Source organism: Petaurus breviceps, unplaced genomic scaffold (genome assembly GCF_028583685.1).
Source record: "Petaurus breviceps papuanus isolate PSGF00001 unplaced genomic scaffold, PetGlider_PUasm1.0 208, whole genome shotgun sequence".
In the NCBI taxonomy this organism is placed as follows: domain Eukaryota; kingdom Metazoa; phylum Chordata; class Mammalia; order Diprotodontia; family Petauridae; genus Petaurus; species Petaurus breviceps.
The window spans coordinates 244085-261707 of record NW_027185852.1 but is presented as its reverse complement, the minus strand read 5'-3'; the positions used below and the strand labels follow the sequence as shown (position 1 = coordinate 261707).

Here is a 17623-nt window from a genome sequence, read left to right as displayed (position 1 = left end):
CCCCTTAAAACAAAGAAAAAGAGTTAAGCAAAGTTGATCCAAATAGCAACCTTGTCTGACAGTGTACAAGAATTCCTCATCTATAGTCAACCACCTCTCTAAAGAGAGGAGAGCAGCGTGTTTCATGATCGATCCAGATACATTTAACTTCACTAAAATCTTAACAAGCTTGCCGCAAACTCCCCTACCTCCCCCTGAAAACCCTAACCATTTGTGTTTGGGCTCGTGCCTCATTTTTCCAAGAGCGTAAACCCAACCCTAAAGTCTATTGGGAGCACCAGAGCTTCTGCGAACAGGGCTGAATGTCTGAAGTCTTTGATCCCCCTCAGGATTTTGGGTCCAAGGTGATGTTTTCAGAAGCCTTTTAGGAGATGAGTGAAGCAGTCAACGCACAGTGACAAGGCTGTGGATTGGTGGGTCATTGGGCACTGAGGGAGTTAACACCTTTTTTTTTCCCCCTTTTTCATTTCCAGTCTTTCATTTTGAGGAGGAAAAACTGCCATTTGAAAACATGCAAAGCTAATTAAAGCTTTTCGCAGCTTCATTATCTGAATGCAGTTGAGAATCCTGACTTAAAACTCTTATCAGGAAGAGACTCAACATTGGACCATGAACAGCAAATGAGCATTCAATTAACACTTCAATACAAGGGTATTTTTTAATAAAAAAAATATATACTTTATTGTTAATCTCTTACACTTTGCAAATGCAAATATCCACATTTTAAAACTCAAAGACAGTTGCCGCCCTTTTATTCTTGCCAGAAAGAAAAAAAAAAAGTCCTTCTTTCTCTATTTACAGGGAAGACCAGAATTTTCTGAAGTTGTAACAAAATTGGAAGAATGCCTTTGCAACATTGAGGTGAGTGTGTCTGGGTCCCTGAAATTAGCAGCAACAATGGCCTACATATTCAAGTGCGCCCCCAAATCTGTCTGGTAGGTGGTACTTCATAAGAGAAAGCTTGACCTGGATCTCAGACTTTGCTGTTCTTATTGAAAATTCATACAGTGACCTCCCAAGAGGATGCCCCCCAAAAGGTATGTGCTGATGGTGCCACCTTGGTGCAATAAAATAAACAATAAACACAGAACTCAGGGAACCTAGACCCTCCAGACAAAAACAAGTCAGCAAGCCCAGGAGTGACTGGTTCCAATAAAGCTGATAGGCAGAAATCTGAATGTACACAAAGGATGAACAGAAGGAGTTATTATCCCTATTTTAAATACAGATATCTTAAATATGTATTGTCTATCTATGAATACACATGTAAATATATTGGCTTTCAGATCAGTCTTGTGACAAGTGTAAGGCTTGATCAAAGTAGTCACTGACAATTAAAGATTCAATTGGAAATGACAGTGAAGTCATTCCAAAGGACAGCTGGAGTCACTGGGGAAATATGGTCTGATTTACAAAAATGTGATTTGCACACTTGTCCCCAGTGCACAGCCTCACATAAAGGGATAAACCCTGGCATGAGCCTAACTGAGTTTTTTCCCCTCCTTCTAGCAGGGAGTTGCTAGCCTGAATTTTCTGGATAATTACTCAGTTCTTTATTTTACTTTACTAGTGCGACCAGGCCAAAAGATGGGATTCTAATATGGGCAGAGACAAGTGCGAGCACTGATCCAGACAAATTCTTTTGCCAAATGCAAACACGTCCCCTCCTTCCTCTTTAGCTGCTATTTGTAGAGATGCCTCTATAAGAAGAAGGACATGGAAGTGAGCTGCCAGGTGCCATCTTGTATACTCACATAGAGAAGGGGAAGAAGAAACATACGAGTAAAAGACCCCCACAAACCTAGGGCTGCACTGCTGAGCAGGGAGGGGCTAGGAAGGGCTCAGTCCAAGCAGCATTTTTTGCTCTAAATAGCGCTCCATGCTGTCTCCAACTTGTGCAATGGGGCTGGGGGCGGGGGGAGGGGAAATGAAGTTCTTTTTCAACTTTGTGATAAACTTATGGAGATACTTGAAGCCAAAGATCATTTGGAAAATGTAGGAGTCATGAGGCCCTAGATTTAGAGAGAGAAGCGTCCTTAGAAGTCAAATACTTTCATTTTACAGATGAAGAAACTAAGGCAAAAAGAAAACCTAAGGGATTTGCCCAGTGTGGTGCAGCTAGTACATGCCTAAGTCAGGGTTTGAACCCACATCTGTCTCCCTACAAGCCCTAAGCCCTATCCAGAACGTAAGATTTTAGATTCACATTTCTGCTGTGCAAGGATTGTAGAAGGGACTGGTGATATTTTAGGTATTGTGTCTTCAGTTATATTGAGGGCTATGACACGAAAGGGGAAGAGACCTTCTCCTCCTTTTCTCTAGTTGGACCCCAGAGGGGATATTTAGGGGCAATCAGTGGAATTACAAATAGGGCAATTTAGGCCAGTCAGGGAAAAAAGCTTCGATTGTAGCTGTCCAGGGCGGACTGAGGACCCTTCCCTTATCAGAGGTCTTCAGCAGAAGGCAAGTGACCACTTGACTGGTGCATTGAAAGGGGATTCCTACTCAGGTCCAGTTGGCCCAGTGAGTGGCCTCTTCTGAGATTCCATGGGTAATAGCAAGGACTCTGAAGCTCTCTCTGCCGAGACTTCCTCAGGGCCCAAAGAGCAGAGCATGCTGCCTGATTAAGACCAATGCACGCCTTGGTTTATGTCTGCCCTAGAGGAAGCTCAATGGGGGAGTGGTGGCAATTTGCTGAAGGGATAGCGCTTTAATCAGGAAGCCTGAGCAGCAGGAGGGATCTTGGCTCTCTCCGTGTTTGTTTCTATTGCTTGGGAAGGTGCCTCTCCTACTGATACCTCTTCTGCATATCACACTAAATCTAAATGTGCAAATGTGCAAATGTGCAAAAGCACTTGGGCTGCCCAGTCGGGCAGGGGGGCCATGTGAGCCACAGCTACTGCAAGCTAGCACTGGAAAGACACAGAGGCTGCTGGAGCAGCATGTCTTTTCCCACATCGATCCTCTTTCCCCTCGTCTTCCCCACCAGCAGCTTTTCCCATTCTCATACTTGTTTTCGTAGGTCCCACAATCCTCCCCTAGGCAGGCTCCAGTCTGGGCACAGAATCATGGGACTGGGGGATTGCCAAGCCCCTCAGGAGCGCTTTAGGTCAGCCCATGGGTGAAATCCCAGCCCAACGGCCTCTGGTCTAGAAAGCCTGCTGCGTCTCCACGAGCCTCTTCTGCAAAGCTAGATGGGTGCACCTTGCTTCCGCAGTGCATGGGTCCTTGGAGAGAATTACATCCCCAGGCCTAGGGGCAGCTGGGCACTCAGTAAAGCTGTCTTTTGAACTGAGCTGTGTGGAAGTGCTGATGTGGTCCAATAGGGTTTATTGACCATGCGCCATACAATAATGATAATGCCCATTTACATAAAGTTAGGCTGGACCAAGAGCTTCGCACTCCTATTTGGTCCTCACAACAATCCGACCCAGTGAGTGCTGTTACTATTACTATCCCCATTTGACAGATGAAGACACTGAGGCAAAACGACCTTAAATAATTTGCCCCAAATCCCAGCTATTGTCTGAAGGGGGATTCAAACCCAGGCCTTTCTGACTCCCAGTCCAGCTGCTTGGCCTGCTGTTCATGCCTCCTAACTCTAGAACTGAGCCTGGGGGGATCACTCCCCTCCCTGAGCTTACACCCCATCTGGAGTCAGAAAAGGCACACCGGGTAAACAGGTGAATAATGCTTTGTGCAGAAAGGAGAATCAGGGCATTGAGACAATCTGCTTTTTGTAAATCTAAGAGATAATCCAGGTTTTATAAAGCAAACCCTCTTTAGAAATGCACTAGGAAAACTTCCTCTTTAATGGGTTTTTGGCAGCTTTCTTTTCCAATAAAGTGAAAGTGTTCATGATCAAATAATCTTTACGTAGAACTTCAACTTTCTTAAGTACTTTGCATTCGCTGTGATTTCGTTTTCACAACAGAACTGCAAGGTTAGAGGAGAAAATGGAACATTGTCCTCATTTTGCAGGTGGGGACACTGAGGCTGAAACCATTGACATGTCTTGCCCCAGATTGCCCACCTTGTCTAGAACTAGAGGACTGATTTTTCAGATACAAAGTCAGCCGCTAAGGAAAGATCCCCTCATTCATCCATTCTGTAAGCTTGATTTGGGAGGCCGACTCAGTAAAAACCCATGTATAAAAAATGAATGGAATCGGTCTTTTCTAGGTGACAGAAGATAAAAGAAAACACAGAAAAGAATCCAAACGAACAGAAATTAAGCTGAAAGAAATCCCAGGCTAGAGCATTTAGCCAAGACCACCTTTGCTTACTCTGTGTCTTTAAGCCTATCTGCTTTGTTCAGAGATTGAAAATACCTTTTCTTTATGCAGCTGATGTCTCCTGCTTCAAGTAACAGCAGTGGGTCTCTGTCTCCTTCCTCTTCCTCTGATTGCCTGGTGAGCTGGGGAGGCCCCAGTAGGAGTAACGTAGCTGCTCTCCGAAGCCGTTTCGAGCTAGAGTATGCCCTGAATGCCAGATCCTGCATGTACTGGTCCCAGAAGTAAGTGATCCTCGCAGACACATGAGATAACCAAAGTGTGGTGTGTATAAAACATCACACACACACACACACACACACACACAGAGACACATATATATAAAAGCAATGGAGAAAGAGCTCCTCTGCTGAGAGGACATCTTGTCATCATTCTCCTTGCACTGATTACTCTTCCTCCAAGTGCTGTTTCCTTGTCTCTATGCTGTTCAAGAACTAAGTATAGTGAACACGTCTGAATTTCAGCCCCTTGGGGCAAAGTCCTAGCTGTCTGACCCTAGTTCCCACTCTGGTCATCTATGCCCTCTTTCCTCAAATCATCTTGCAGTTATTAACCTGTTCACAAGTTGTATTCCCCAATCTAGAATAAGTTCCTCGAAGGCAGGAATGTGCTTTTTTTTCTTTCATCGTTGCCTTTCTGCATCCCCATGACTAGGCCAATGCTGCACACATAGAAGGTGGTTTGAAAATGCTTCATCTATCAATAGGTATTGAAGCTGTGCTTTCATTGACATTGTCAGGTGATGAAATTTCTTCTAGCAATGTCAGCTGGCACCTTCTAATCATCGATGCATTGAGAGGTTAAGGAGCTGTTTTAGGGTCAAACAGCAAGTCTGTGTCAGAGGCTGGATTGAACCCAGGTCCTTCTGACTTTGTGGTTGTTTGTCAGTCTGTTATTCCACAAGACTTCTTTCTCTTTGATCAGTTGGATGGATTGGATCAGAACAGAAGGTCTCCTTTCTCCCCCTTGAGCTTGCATGCCCAGCAGTAACCAGTTAGCAGCAAGATATTTTTGTCTTCTGAAAGCTGGTAGGAAACCTGTCCTCAGGGGCTGTCAGAATTCTCCCAGAGTGGATAAAGTGCTGCTGACTTTACAGCAGTCAGGGTGAGGCTGCTGCTGGGTTTTCAAAAATATTTATGGATGGAAATGTGTAAGTGATACATTAAGCCTTTAATGTATGCAGTGTCGTAAATAGAGAAATTGTAGCTGACTGCCTAAAAGCCGGACATGCTGTGGACACTTGGTTTGTTTGCTTGTTTTTGTCATTCCCTGTTAACCAACTTTACACACAAAACCAGAAGGTTCTTAGAGGCCAAACATGTATCATTTGATTCTGCATGGCAAACATTTATTGGGCACCTATTGAATAGAAAACACTTTGCTAGGTCTTGGGAAAGATACAGGGGTTGGGTAAGATAGTCCCTGTTGTGACATTGATGACCATTGTGCAAAATGGTATGTGTCTAAAAGGGCAAGAGTATGCTCTACAAGGTCTGGGGAAGTGACCGCTATTGACTGAGAGAAGTAGGTTGGATGTCTTGGAAGAGGTGACTCTGAGAGGGTAGATTCTGTGTCTGTCCCCATCAGCAATAGCAGTTGAAGGATTTAGAGGGACATTCACAGAAGGATCACAGGGAAATATGTGGAGCAGTGAGCCTTCATGACAATGGAAAGTCTAAAGGCTAAAATAAGATGGTAAGAGGAAAAGAAAGAGAAATCCAGGGCAAAGGGTGGCATGCAGATCTCAGTGGACGGTAGGATCAGATCTAATCAGGTCCAGTCCCCAGAAGTGGGAGGACATCTCTGTGTCTTGAGTCACTTCACTTGGAGTACAAGCACCTTCAGGTCATTGCAAGAAGAGAGATGGGGACCATAAATCGTTACTGAGCAAGGCTGTCTTCATGCTTACCTCGTGCAGGTTTTCTTTGCGCTAGCTCTACATGCAGAAGACAAGATATTTCTGAAAGAGCAAGGCAGGCTACTAAATCGTGCTTTCCCCTTGACTCAGCAATACAACAACTATACCCATACCTCAACAAGAAGAAAAGAGAGGAATAGGACCCCTAAGTACAAAACTCTTAGCAGCAGGACTTTGCAAAGGAAGGGAGTGCCCATCAATGGGAGAATAGATGAACAAATTCATAGTAGACCAATGTAATAGAACGTCATTGAGCTATGAGAAGGGATGAAGGGAATGGTTTCCAAGAAACCTTGAAAGACTTGTGGAAACTGATGCAGAGTGAAGTGAACAGGACCTGAAGGATAATTTATACTCTAACAACAACATCACAAAAAGGAACAATTTTCAAAGAACCCTCAGCAATTCAAAGTCCAGCCACAATTCCAAAGGACTGATAACGATGAATGCAGCTCACCTCCTGCTAGAGGAATAACGAGGTCAAGATGCAGAGTGAGGCACGAGTTTCTGGAAATGGCCAGCATGGGAATTTTTTACGTGTGACTATGGGTGTTTGTGATGAGGTTCTGTGTTTCTTAGGCAAGGGAAAGAAAAAAGTGATGCTTTGCAATAGAAATAATAATAATAATTATAAGAAAGAGGAAGAAGGGGGAAAAGAAGATCAGAAGGTGAGGTGGGAGAAAGGGTGAAAGGTATCATGTCCAAAACATAAAAAGATTGTGAAAAGTAAGCCCTCATTGGCCCCGTGAAGCCCCCAAATAAAGAAAGATTTTCATGGTTGATTACTGTACCTTTAGGTCAATTTCCAATGATCTAGTTTTCATAGATCCATATTCATGGTTTTTTAAAAGTTAATTTCAACAAAAATCCTTCACATTCAAATATTCAAATGCAACATTTATATCTCAAACTGACCTACTTGAGGGAAATGAAAAGAATAAACCAGGGCTTAATTAACAATCAAGCTCTAACTATGTTCTCCTTTCTTTCCATTTAAAGAGCTTCCACGCAGAGGTCGACCTTTCTCAAAGGGTAGGTGTTCTTAGCTAATACTTGAATTTCCTACCCTCTATATATAACAAGCCTGTGGGAAATTGTTCAGAATTCTTAAAAATGAAAGCCAGTTGTGAAGCTTCAGTCTTGAGAGAGGATGTGGAGGGAGAATATTCTCCTAATTGATGACTTGTTTCCGTGAAGGTTCCTTTCTCCTTCCCCCACCTCATCTCCCATTGGTTCAGGGTGCCTGCCTCCACCTCCAGTTCTCAGGAGCGTCATGCTGCCCTGTTTGTCTAGAGGTGGTTTAGGGCCATTCTAGGTCTTTGAGGTTGACCTCGTCAGCCCCCAGACAACGGGGAACTGAGACTCCCAGAGCAGTGGAGGCTTAGGGTTCTGGGCTCTCAGATTCAGAGTGAGAAAGGACCATGGTTTCAGCTTATCTGGCATCCTCCTTTCCCATATGAGGTTCTTGAGAGCCAGGGAGATGCTGAAAGTTCTGAAACGGAATTATAGCAGCAGCAGCAGCAGCAGCGGCAGTAGCCGTAACAGCGGTAATAACTGGCGTCTATATAACACGTTAAAGTTTGCAGAGCACTCAGAATGTTAATTTGTGATCCTCACAACTATCCTGTAAAGTGACTGCTATTATAATCCCCATTGTACAGAGGAGGATTCAGGGGAAGAGACTAAATGACTTACCCAGGGTCACACAACTGGGATGTGTCAGAGGTGGGATTTGAACTCAGGTCTTCCTGACTCCAGACCCAGTCTTCTTTTCAATGCCTCCATCTCCCCAGGAGTGGGAATCTGGCTCTTCTGAATCCAAATCCTTTGTTCTGTCCTCTCCAGCCACATGGCTTCATGTCCCCTTTTTGAGGGTTCAGAAGCCAGTTCTAGCCTGCCTGAGTTTTTAGTTTTACTGATTGTCCTTTGGGAAGGTCAAGCTGTTGGGTGGCCAGGAGAAGAGTCAGCCAGAAAGAGGCCAGAGTAGCCTCAGCTGTGCCAGATGACTTGGGGTGCAGCAGAGTCATTAAGCCGATGCTCTTTTTTCAGTGGGAAGGGGGAGGGTCCCCTAAAGATTTCATTGACAGAAATGTATCTCTCACCTATCATTTATAGGGCTATGCTGGAGCCTTTGAGTCACACATCAAGTTAAGTGTCAGAGACAGGACTGGAGCCTCCTGTCTCCAGGGCCAGCCCTGTATCACCACTGTGCCATCCTGTCTGCATGTGACTGTGGAGGAAGGTGGGGGTATTTATATGTCAGGGACATAATACCTGACATTTAGATAAGGCATGTGAGGAGGGAAGAGATGGTTTTTATCAATAATATGCCAGTGGAACCGCATTCACAAAGCTCACAGAAAGCTGGGGAGAGCCTGCTGTACAAGATCCATGGTTTTTATTGTCTTTTGCTTAATAATTAAAAATAAACATTTGATTTTGTAGACAAAACATGTCTTAAAGTTACCAACAAGGTGACTTCCATGCAAAATGTCAAAGTTGTATAAGATTCTTCATAAGATACAACAGCCAGGTGTTCTGGAGCAGGTAAGAGTGTTGGACTTGAGAAGAAGACCTGAGTTCCAATCTGACCTCTGTCACTAGATGTATGACTTTATACAAATAACTTAACTGTGCTTGGCTTCACTTTCCTCATTTGTTAAATAGGGATGATAATACTATCTACCTCCCAGGGTTGTTCTGAGAATCAGATGAGACAATATTGTTAAGTGTTGGCCAACAGTAAAACACTGTGTGAATGCTGCTACTGGTGATGAGGTGATGGTGATGATGGTGATGGTGATGATGATGATGGTGATGGTGATGATGATGATGGTGATGATGGTGGTGATGGTGGTGATGGTGATGTTGAGATTGATGTTGATGATACAACAGAGACAACCTTGTTCAGTGAGCCCATGACTATTGCTATAAGGCAAGGTGTATCAGGAAGAAATATGTTCCCCAAAGGTGCGTCCCATTGTCATGGGGGGTATTAATTCAGACTCCAAGTCAAAGAGAGATTTTTTTTAACCAATAGTAACATTTTCTAGTTTTTCCTGTTTGTGTATGACATTGTCCTTATTTCATCAAGCCCCGTGAGAAACTCATATTCATTCAAATAATTTTTCCCTAACTATCCACTAAGAAATACCAAGTAGATAGTAAACGTTTATTGCCCCAGCTAGGTACAGTTGGATTACTTTTATAACTATAACTATAACTATATATATATATATATATATATATATATATATTGAGCAAGAACTGCAAATGGGTCACAAGTTAGAATCAGAAACTAAGAGGAAGAGAAGGAAATAGATTCCCATATTGTCTTTGGGAAATTGATATGTTCTGTTAATGACCATAAGCTTCACTCTCAAAGTCCCATTCCCTTAATGGGCACATTCCAACAATTCATATTTCAGGATATACAAAATCAATAAAAGGTGATTTGGGTAGAGGGGTACACAAATGAGTCTTTGTGTAGAAGGTGGTACATGAGCTGAGCCTTTAAGGAAAGCAGGATTTGGGGAAGTGGAGGGGAGGAGGGAGTAGTATCCTAAACGTGGGCACAGCCAGTGAAAAAGAAAGAAATGGAAGATGGAGTTCTGAGGAGGAAGAATATCCCCAGGTGGGATAGACTGTTGTCAGTGTGGCTCAGATTGGCTTATGAAGGACTTTGAGAGACAGGAAGTAATAGGGAGCTACTGCCCTTTATTGAGTAAGTGGTGACATGGTGAGAGCAGCAGTTTAGGGAAATCTTTTTAGTAACTTTGTAAAGAATATGTTAGAGTGGATGGAGGCATAAGGAAAGGAGACCAAGTCAGAGTCTACTGCCTTAGTCCAGGAAAGAGGTGAAGCTATGAAATAGAGTGGTGATTGTGTGATGGAAAAGAATGGGATGGAGGTGAGAACTACTGCCCAACTAGGGATGGTGAGATTGGACCAGCGATCAGCCACAGCCATGTGGGGTGAGGAAGAGAGAGGGACTCAGGATGGCACCAAGTTCGTGAAGCTGAGTGACCAGAGGGGAGGTGGTGCCTTCGACAAAGAAGGGCACATCAGAACAAAAGTGAATGGGACGGTCAAGACCATGGTTTGTCTTTTGGACTTGGGATGAAAATGCCTCCGAGGCGTCCATCTGAGTAGTGAGTGTGCAGAGTCTATAAAGCCTTTCAGAGACCTTGCCCTATTTCATTGTCACACAAACTGTGAGAGCACAAGACACAGGAACCACCCTTCCTACTTTACAGGATGAAAGAAGCAAAGGCAGACTTGAGTTTGGAATCTTGCCTCAGTCATTCATAACTATGAGACCAGGGTAGGTCACCTAACGTCTAGGTAGGACTGTCCTAACCTCTCAGCCTCAGTTTCTTTATCTCTAAGTTGGGACTAATAATAGTCCCTAGAACCCAGCGTTATGGTGAGAATCAAAGGAGATGACTCTGTAAAACCTTTTGTAAAAAGTGCTAACGTGAGGTCTTCGTAGTCTAGTCACTCCAAAGACGCTAAATGCGCGCGAGGTGTGTCAGTAATCCCTCTAAAGGCTGGGCATGCCGAGGAAGGGAAAAGCATAGTCTCTGTCCCGAAGGAGCTCCCAGTCTATGGGAGTCGATACACAAAGAACTCCATCCGTAAGAGATAAACGCGGTGTCTACAGTGTAAAAGAAGGTGATCACATAACCTCAGTGGAGGGCTGAGGACAGGGGAAGAAGGTAGGCAGAAAGTCAGGGGGAGGGGACCATGGAGTAAGTGGAGGGAAGCAAACTGCAGACACTGAATGAGGCCGATTGTACAGTGTTAAAAGGGCTGTGGTTGTACACATCCAAATGTGTGGGGTTTAGCCCAACAGCATCTCTGGGATGGAAAAATGGAAAGGGGACGGGTCCCCAAATCCTCCAAATGTAAGGTGCCCAGCTCTGGAGCTTGGAGCCCTGCAGCTGGAGCCTGCAAATGGTGCATTCATTTGTCACTTTTCTGTGCAAAGGTTAAGATTTGTTTTATGGGACGCGGGCTGAATTTTTCTTTCTCACCCCACCCCCACCCCAAACTGTGAATTTCAGTGGCAGGGGGAAAGGGAAGGCCCCACTGATCTTGTTTGTGTTGAGTAAAGTTCTGAGAATAGAACACTGTTTAGCCATCTAGGAAAAGAAAGCCAGACCTATGGAAATCAGAATTTTCAAAACAGATACACCAGGGAGTAATTATTCACATCGACAAAAGGTTCTGCCAAAAGGTTCCTTTAAATAGCAAGCTTGCCTGCTGGCATATCTCAAACACGTTTCTATGTTTTAGGAAAAAGGGCTGAATTTTTAAAAAATCAATTAACACACACTTTGTCAGGAATATAACTATTGTGCAGGGTGAAGCATGCCAGAAAGTCAGGCCTTGTGAGCTTTGGGGGGTGAGGGCGGCACAAATAGGATGGGCTGATCATTTCCAAGTGGGCAGAGGTCCAGCTGGGACGTGCTGAGGAAAGGCAGGCATGGGGTTCTAGGCACCTGCTGTTGTGGGGAGGAACAGGTTAGGGCAGAGCAGTGTTCTGCTGTATATTTGTGAGGGATGATGGAAGAGGGAGGTGGGGAGATCATTGATTAACAGAGCTGTGCAGGCGTGGAGGTTTCTTATTTCTCTGGCTTAGGGATTAAAACCAAGCTGGCACTTTTGCAACACTGAGTTTTTGATCCCTGGTTTTGTTTCACAGACTCCCTGATTCTCAGAATTGGAAGGGATCTCAGAGGGTACCAAGACCAGGGAACCTTAAGCTGGGGTTCACTGATAGGCTGGCTGGGTGCAGCCTGTGAGCTGTCTATGGAGTTTAGGAGGTCCATGAGGTTAGATTTGGAAAAATACATCTTTGTTTTCAATAACTTTGGTTTCCTTTTCATACTAGATTTTTAATTTTACTCATTTAGAAGCATTAATAATGAAAGAAGGTTCACTGGGTCCTACACAAGGGGTCCATCACACACACACACACACACACACACACACACACACACACACACACACACATGAAGAGCCCCTGGACTTCACCTGTCCACCCACACCTACAGCACCATACATCCCCAGCTACTTGAATACCTCTGGCGAAGGCAAACTCAGTATCAGGGTATTTGGGGACACCTATAAAGGTTTTCCTTTCATGAAATCAAAATTTGCCTCTGCAGCTTCCACCCATTTCCCTCTGGGGCCAACACTATTTCATATGACAACCTTTCACCTAGTTGAAGATATTGTGCCCCTCCCCCCATCTAATCTCCTCAAGGCTCAATATCCTTACTCCCTTCAAAGGCTCCTCATAAAGCATGGTCTAACATACTTTCGCCATCCTGATTACCCTCTTCGGGATGCTTTGAAGTTTATTTGCACCCTTCCTAATCCTAAGACGGTGTACCCCAAACCCAGCACTCCAAATGTGGATGGACCAAGGGGAACCCAGTACAACTATCCCTTCCAGACCTGGAAAGATCAGACCAAATCCTGCCACTGAACCCAGAGAGGTTGGTTCTGCCTCCTCCAAAATGCTTCTGCAGCTGGCCACTGGCACTGCCACTGCCCTTGTGGTACAAAATACAATGACATTGACTCCTTGGACTGTCTTCTCAGAGTTATGCTGAAAAATGCATGAAAGGAAATTTAAAAAATTACAAATGCAACCAATTCACATTGAAATACAATTATCTATATCTATCTGTCTATGTTTTGATATCTATCTTTCTAGATATTTTATAAAGATAGACATCAGTACTAATATAGATATAGAACCCATATGGGTTATACACAGATATCTAGAACCAGTAATATGTGGGCAGTTATGGTAGCTGTACAAGGAACCTTGACCTTGGAGTCAGAGGATCCGACTGGGAATCTCAAATCTTTCTCTTATGACCCTGGTAACTCTGGGGAGGCCATCTCATCTCCCCTAGCCTCAGTTTCCCCATTTGTAACATGAGAGGGGTAGACATGATGATCTCTATTGCCCTGTTTCACTTAAACAACTATCATATTTCTATTTTTTTTTCCTAATAGAACAAAGGAAGAAAAAGAGGGCAAATTTTAAAGGGGGTATCAGAAGAAACATCAGGGGAATCCAGTTTCATCTTCTATAAGCTAGAGTAGCAGGTCCTCACCAAGGCTGGAAAGGGGGAAAAAATTGTCATTATAATTCACTTTCTATAGCACTTTAAAATTTAACAAAGCACCACCCAGTGAGGTAGATAGTTGGAATATTATTCTCCCCATTTTGCAATTGAATAGTTTGAATCTCAGAAAAGTTAAATGACTTAATAATAATAAAAGCTAGTGTTTCAATTGTATTTTATGGTTTTACAAACATTATCTCATTTGATCATCACAGCAACCTTAAGAATTAGGACTATTATTGTCTTCAATTTACAGATTGAGGAAACTGAGACTGGGTGGGGCCATGTGTCCAGGGTCAGAATAGCTAGCCATCATCTGAAACAGGTTTTGAACTGCTCACTCCAAATTCAGTGAACTAACCACTGCACCACCTGTCTGGCTAGTCCTGTAAGGTTCTTTGGAGCTGGTATGTCTCCCTTTTTCATTTGCGCCCCAGTGCCTACCATGGTGTCCAGTGTAAAGTAGACATTTAGTATTTTTCTGATTGCTCATATTTAGAAGGCAGGGACAGGATCCTAGTATTTAGGACCCTGTGCCTAGTGCCTTATACTCATATTTGACTAATTTCCTCATTAAATAAAAAGAAAGTAAGTAATAGAAAAAAGAGAAACTAAAAAGGTAGGACCGTTCACCCAAAAGAGAAGAGAATAAGCAGGACCGTTCTTAGTTGACTATGTCAAATGGCGCACTGCTGAGAAAATGATGGATTTGGGGTTGGAGGACCCAGGTCTGCATTTGATTCTCTACCTGTGATGTGTATGACCTTGGGCAAGTCACTGCCATGGGGCCCCAGCTATAAAATGTGGGTCCAAAATGACATGATTTCCAGTATCTGTTCCAGCTCTGAACTATGATCCTATGAGACTTAAATGCTTTGCAGTAAAGAAAAGGCTGGGGGTCTTAGAGGGGGGGAGTGGAGGGAAAGAAATGGAGAAGAGGGGAGGGTCAGGGCAGTGAGGAAAAGAATTAAACAAGTGCACCCTGTAGGGAGCCCCTGAGCCCATGCTTAGCTCTCCATGTTGACTAAGAGAATGACAACTACTTTGGAAATTAAAGAAGCTTTCCCTTCTCCCACTCTCCTAATAGTCTGGATCGAGTTAACACCCTCTGGTGTTAAAGATTTAATGAATAGTTCCCTCCAGCCTGCCTGCAATTCTCACAGTTGTTCCAGGATTCCCTTTGGGACTTGTGGATGCAAGGAAATGATCTTGTATTTGTTGAGGTTCACATGTCTCCACATTCCTGCTCCACAGCTAGACTGCAGCTTCTGCAGCAGAAGGGCCCTTTCTCACTTCTTCTTGTATCTCCCTTCCTCCCAAGCTTCCCACAAGAAAATGAGCAGGTGAACAAGGAGGTTCGAATGGCCCCACATGAAAGCCACCTTTGCCTCTGACATGGCGGCACTGTAACTTTCTTAGTCTTCTCCATGATAGATTCAGGCTCCAGCAGAAAATAGCTCCTGTCTTCCAAGTAGGTCTCAGGGAAATACATTCATATGCTGGAGGAAGTGATTTAAATAGAGCTCCTTGGGAGAAGAGAAACTAGTTGAGAGTTTTTAGAGGTTACCACAAATCCATATGTTATTGCATTAGTCTGAATAGAATTTCCAATTCAGTTCAAGGACTATTCACTCACTTCTGATATCTCTTTTATCACAAACTAAATTAAATGAAGTAAAAGGTGAATTAACCAAATGGAGTGGCCTGTGCCTGATTCTGTGGGTAGAGTAGAGACAAAAAAAATGGTCTTGGGGTCAGAAGATAGGGTTTCTAATCCGAGCTCTGGCGTCGATTATCTGTGTGACCTTATGTAATCACCATCCTCCCTGAGCCTCTCAGCTGCCTCTGGAGACTGGAAGTGCCTAGCCCATGGGGCTGCAGAGGAAACAGCTTTAGGAATCCTAGAGGGCCATTCTTCAGGCACAAAGCTCCATCTCCTCCCATCCCCCAGCTGGAGGGAATGCTGGTTGCCTTCAAATAGCACCTTCTGTTGGTCTCCGCCCCACCCCAGACATCCCACGACTGTCTTGTATCTGCCCTGTATATGTCATCCAAGTAACCATCTCTATGTGTACAAATTGTCTCTTCTCTTAGAATCTAAGCTTCTGGAGGGCAAGGACTGTTCCGAGTTTGTCCTCATACTCCCAAGTGCCTGATACTATTAGGCTGACGACTGATTCTTTCATTTATTCCCTCTCACACTTCCTCAGTGTCTCCAACTGAAACTTTTTGTGGATGAATTGAATCTGCCATTCTAAGTCCCCCTCCTCCCTTTCCAAAGAGCGTGAGTGATCTTCAAAGGCTTCCAGTGCAGGAAAGAATGAATGTTTACATTCACTGGCTGGCCTTATCAAGTGATTGTCTCTCCTCTTGAGGACACCTCCAGGAACCACTGGACAGGGGCCGGGTCTTCTTAATGCTACCTCCATCATGTTTCTCATGCCAGTCTTCATCTCTCCACTCCTGGTACCCATTCTAATTCTTTTTTTTTAACTTTTTAAATTTACTTTTAGTTTACAACATTCAGTTCCACAAGCTTTTGAGTTCCAAATTTTCTCCCCCTCCTCTGCTATGGTGGCATGCAATCCAATACAGGCTTTACCAATATCTTCACATTAAACATTAGTCCAGTTGTAAAGCAGAATTATGATCAGTGGAATGAACAAGAAGAAAGAAAACAAAACAAAAAAGAGAGAAAGCAAATAGTTCAGACTCCATAATTCTTTCTCTGGATGTGGATAGCCATTTCTATCATGAGTCTTTTGGAATTGTCTTATAATGTTGCATTGCTGAGAGGAGCCCAGTCCATCAAAGTCAGTCACCACAGATATATGTGTTTAAAATTGTGTACAAATTTCTCCTGGTTCTGCTCCCCTCACTCAGCATCAGTTTCTATAAGTCTCTCCAGGTAATTATGAAGTCAGTCTGCTCCTCATTTCTTTTAGCACAATAGCATTCCATTACATTCATATACCACAACTTGTTCATCTGTTCCCCAATTGGTGGGCATCCCCTTGATTTCCAATTCTTTGCCACCACAAAAAGAGCTGCTATAAATATTTTTGTACATACGGGTCTTTTTCCTACTTGTATGATCTCTTTGGGATACAGCCCTGGAAGTGGTATTTCTCTGTCAAACAGGATGCACATTTTTATAGCCCTTTGGACATAGTTCCAAATTGCTCTCCAGAATAGTTGGATCAGTTCACAACTCCACCAACAATGCATTAGTGTTCCAATTGCCCCACATCTTCTCCAGAATTTATCATTTTCCTGTTTTATAATGTTAGCCAATCTGACCAGTGAGATGTGGCACCTCGGGGTTATTTTGATTTGTATTTCTCTAATCAATACTGATTTAGAGCATTTTTTCATAGGATTATAGATACCTTTTATGCCTTCTTCTGAAAACTGCCTGTTCATATCCTTTCTCCATTTATCAACTGGGGAATGACTTGTATTCTTATATATTTGACTCAGTTCTCTGTATATTTTAGAAATGAGGCCTTTGGGGCGGCTAGGTGGTGCAGTGAGTAAGAACACCGGACACAGAGTTGGGAGGACCTGAGTTCGGTTCCGGCCTCAGACACTTAATACCCACCCAAAAAGTAACTAGCCGTGTAAGCTTGGTTTACTTTAACCTTAACCCCAATTGCCCTCCAAAAAGGCAAAAAGAAAGAGAAAGAAATGAGGCCTTTATCAGAGACATTGATTGTAAAAATTCTCTCCCAATTTTCTGCTTCCCTCCTACTCTTGACTACTTTGGCTTTGTTTACACAAAAAAACTTTTTAATTTAATATAATCAAAATGATCCATTTTGCATTTAGTAATGCTCTGTATCTCTTATGTGGGCAGAAATTCTTCCCTTCTTTATAAATCTAACAGATAAACTACTCCTTGCTCTCCCAGTCTTTATATCTAGATGATGTACCCATTTAGATTTTATTTTGGTATACAGTGTAAGATATTGGTCTATGCCCAGTTTCTGCCATACTATTTTCCAGCTTTCCCAATAGGGTTTTTTTTGGTCAAATGGTAAATTCTTATCCCAGAAGCTAGGGTCTTTGGGTTTGTCAAACAGCATATTGCTTTAGTCATTCTCTGCTGTGTCTCAAGTACCTAATCTATTCCACTGATCCACTCTTCTATTTCTCAGCCAGTACCAAGTAATTTTGATAACTGCTGCTTTATAATACAGTTTAAAATCTGGTATGGCTAGACCACCTTTCCTACCATTTCTTTTTATTAATTCCCTTTATATTCT

The 17623-nt window shown here is 43.3% G+C and overlaps 1 protein-coding gene across 1 annotated transcript in view; it reads left to right on the top strand.

Moving 5' to 3' along the window:
• Window positions 1-17623, top strand: part of LOC138165142 (serine/threonine-protein kinase TNNI3K) — a 369986-nt gene that overhangs the window by 310127 nt on the left and 42236 nt on the right. The window contains exons 22-23 of the mRNA XM_069093295.1: window positions 802-861; window positions 4347-4516. Of these exons, the coding sequence (XP_068949396.1) occupies window positions 802-861; window positions 4347-4516 (230 nt within the window). The remainder of the gene's footprint in view (window positions 1-801; window positions 862-4346; window positions 4517-17623) is intronic.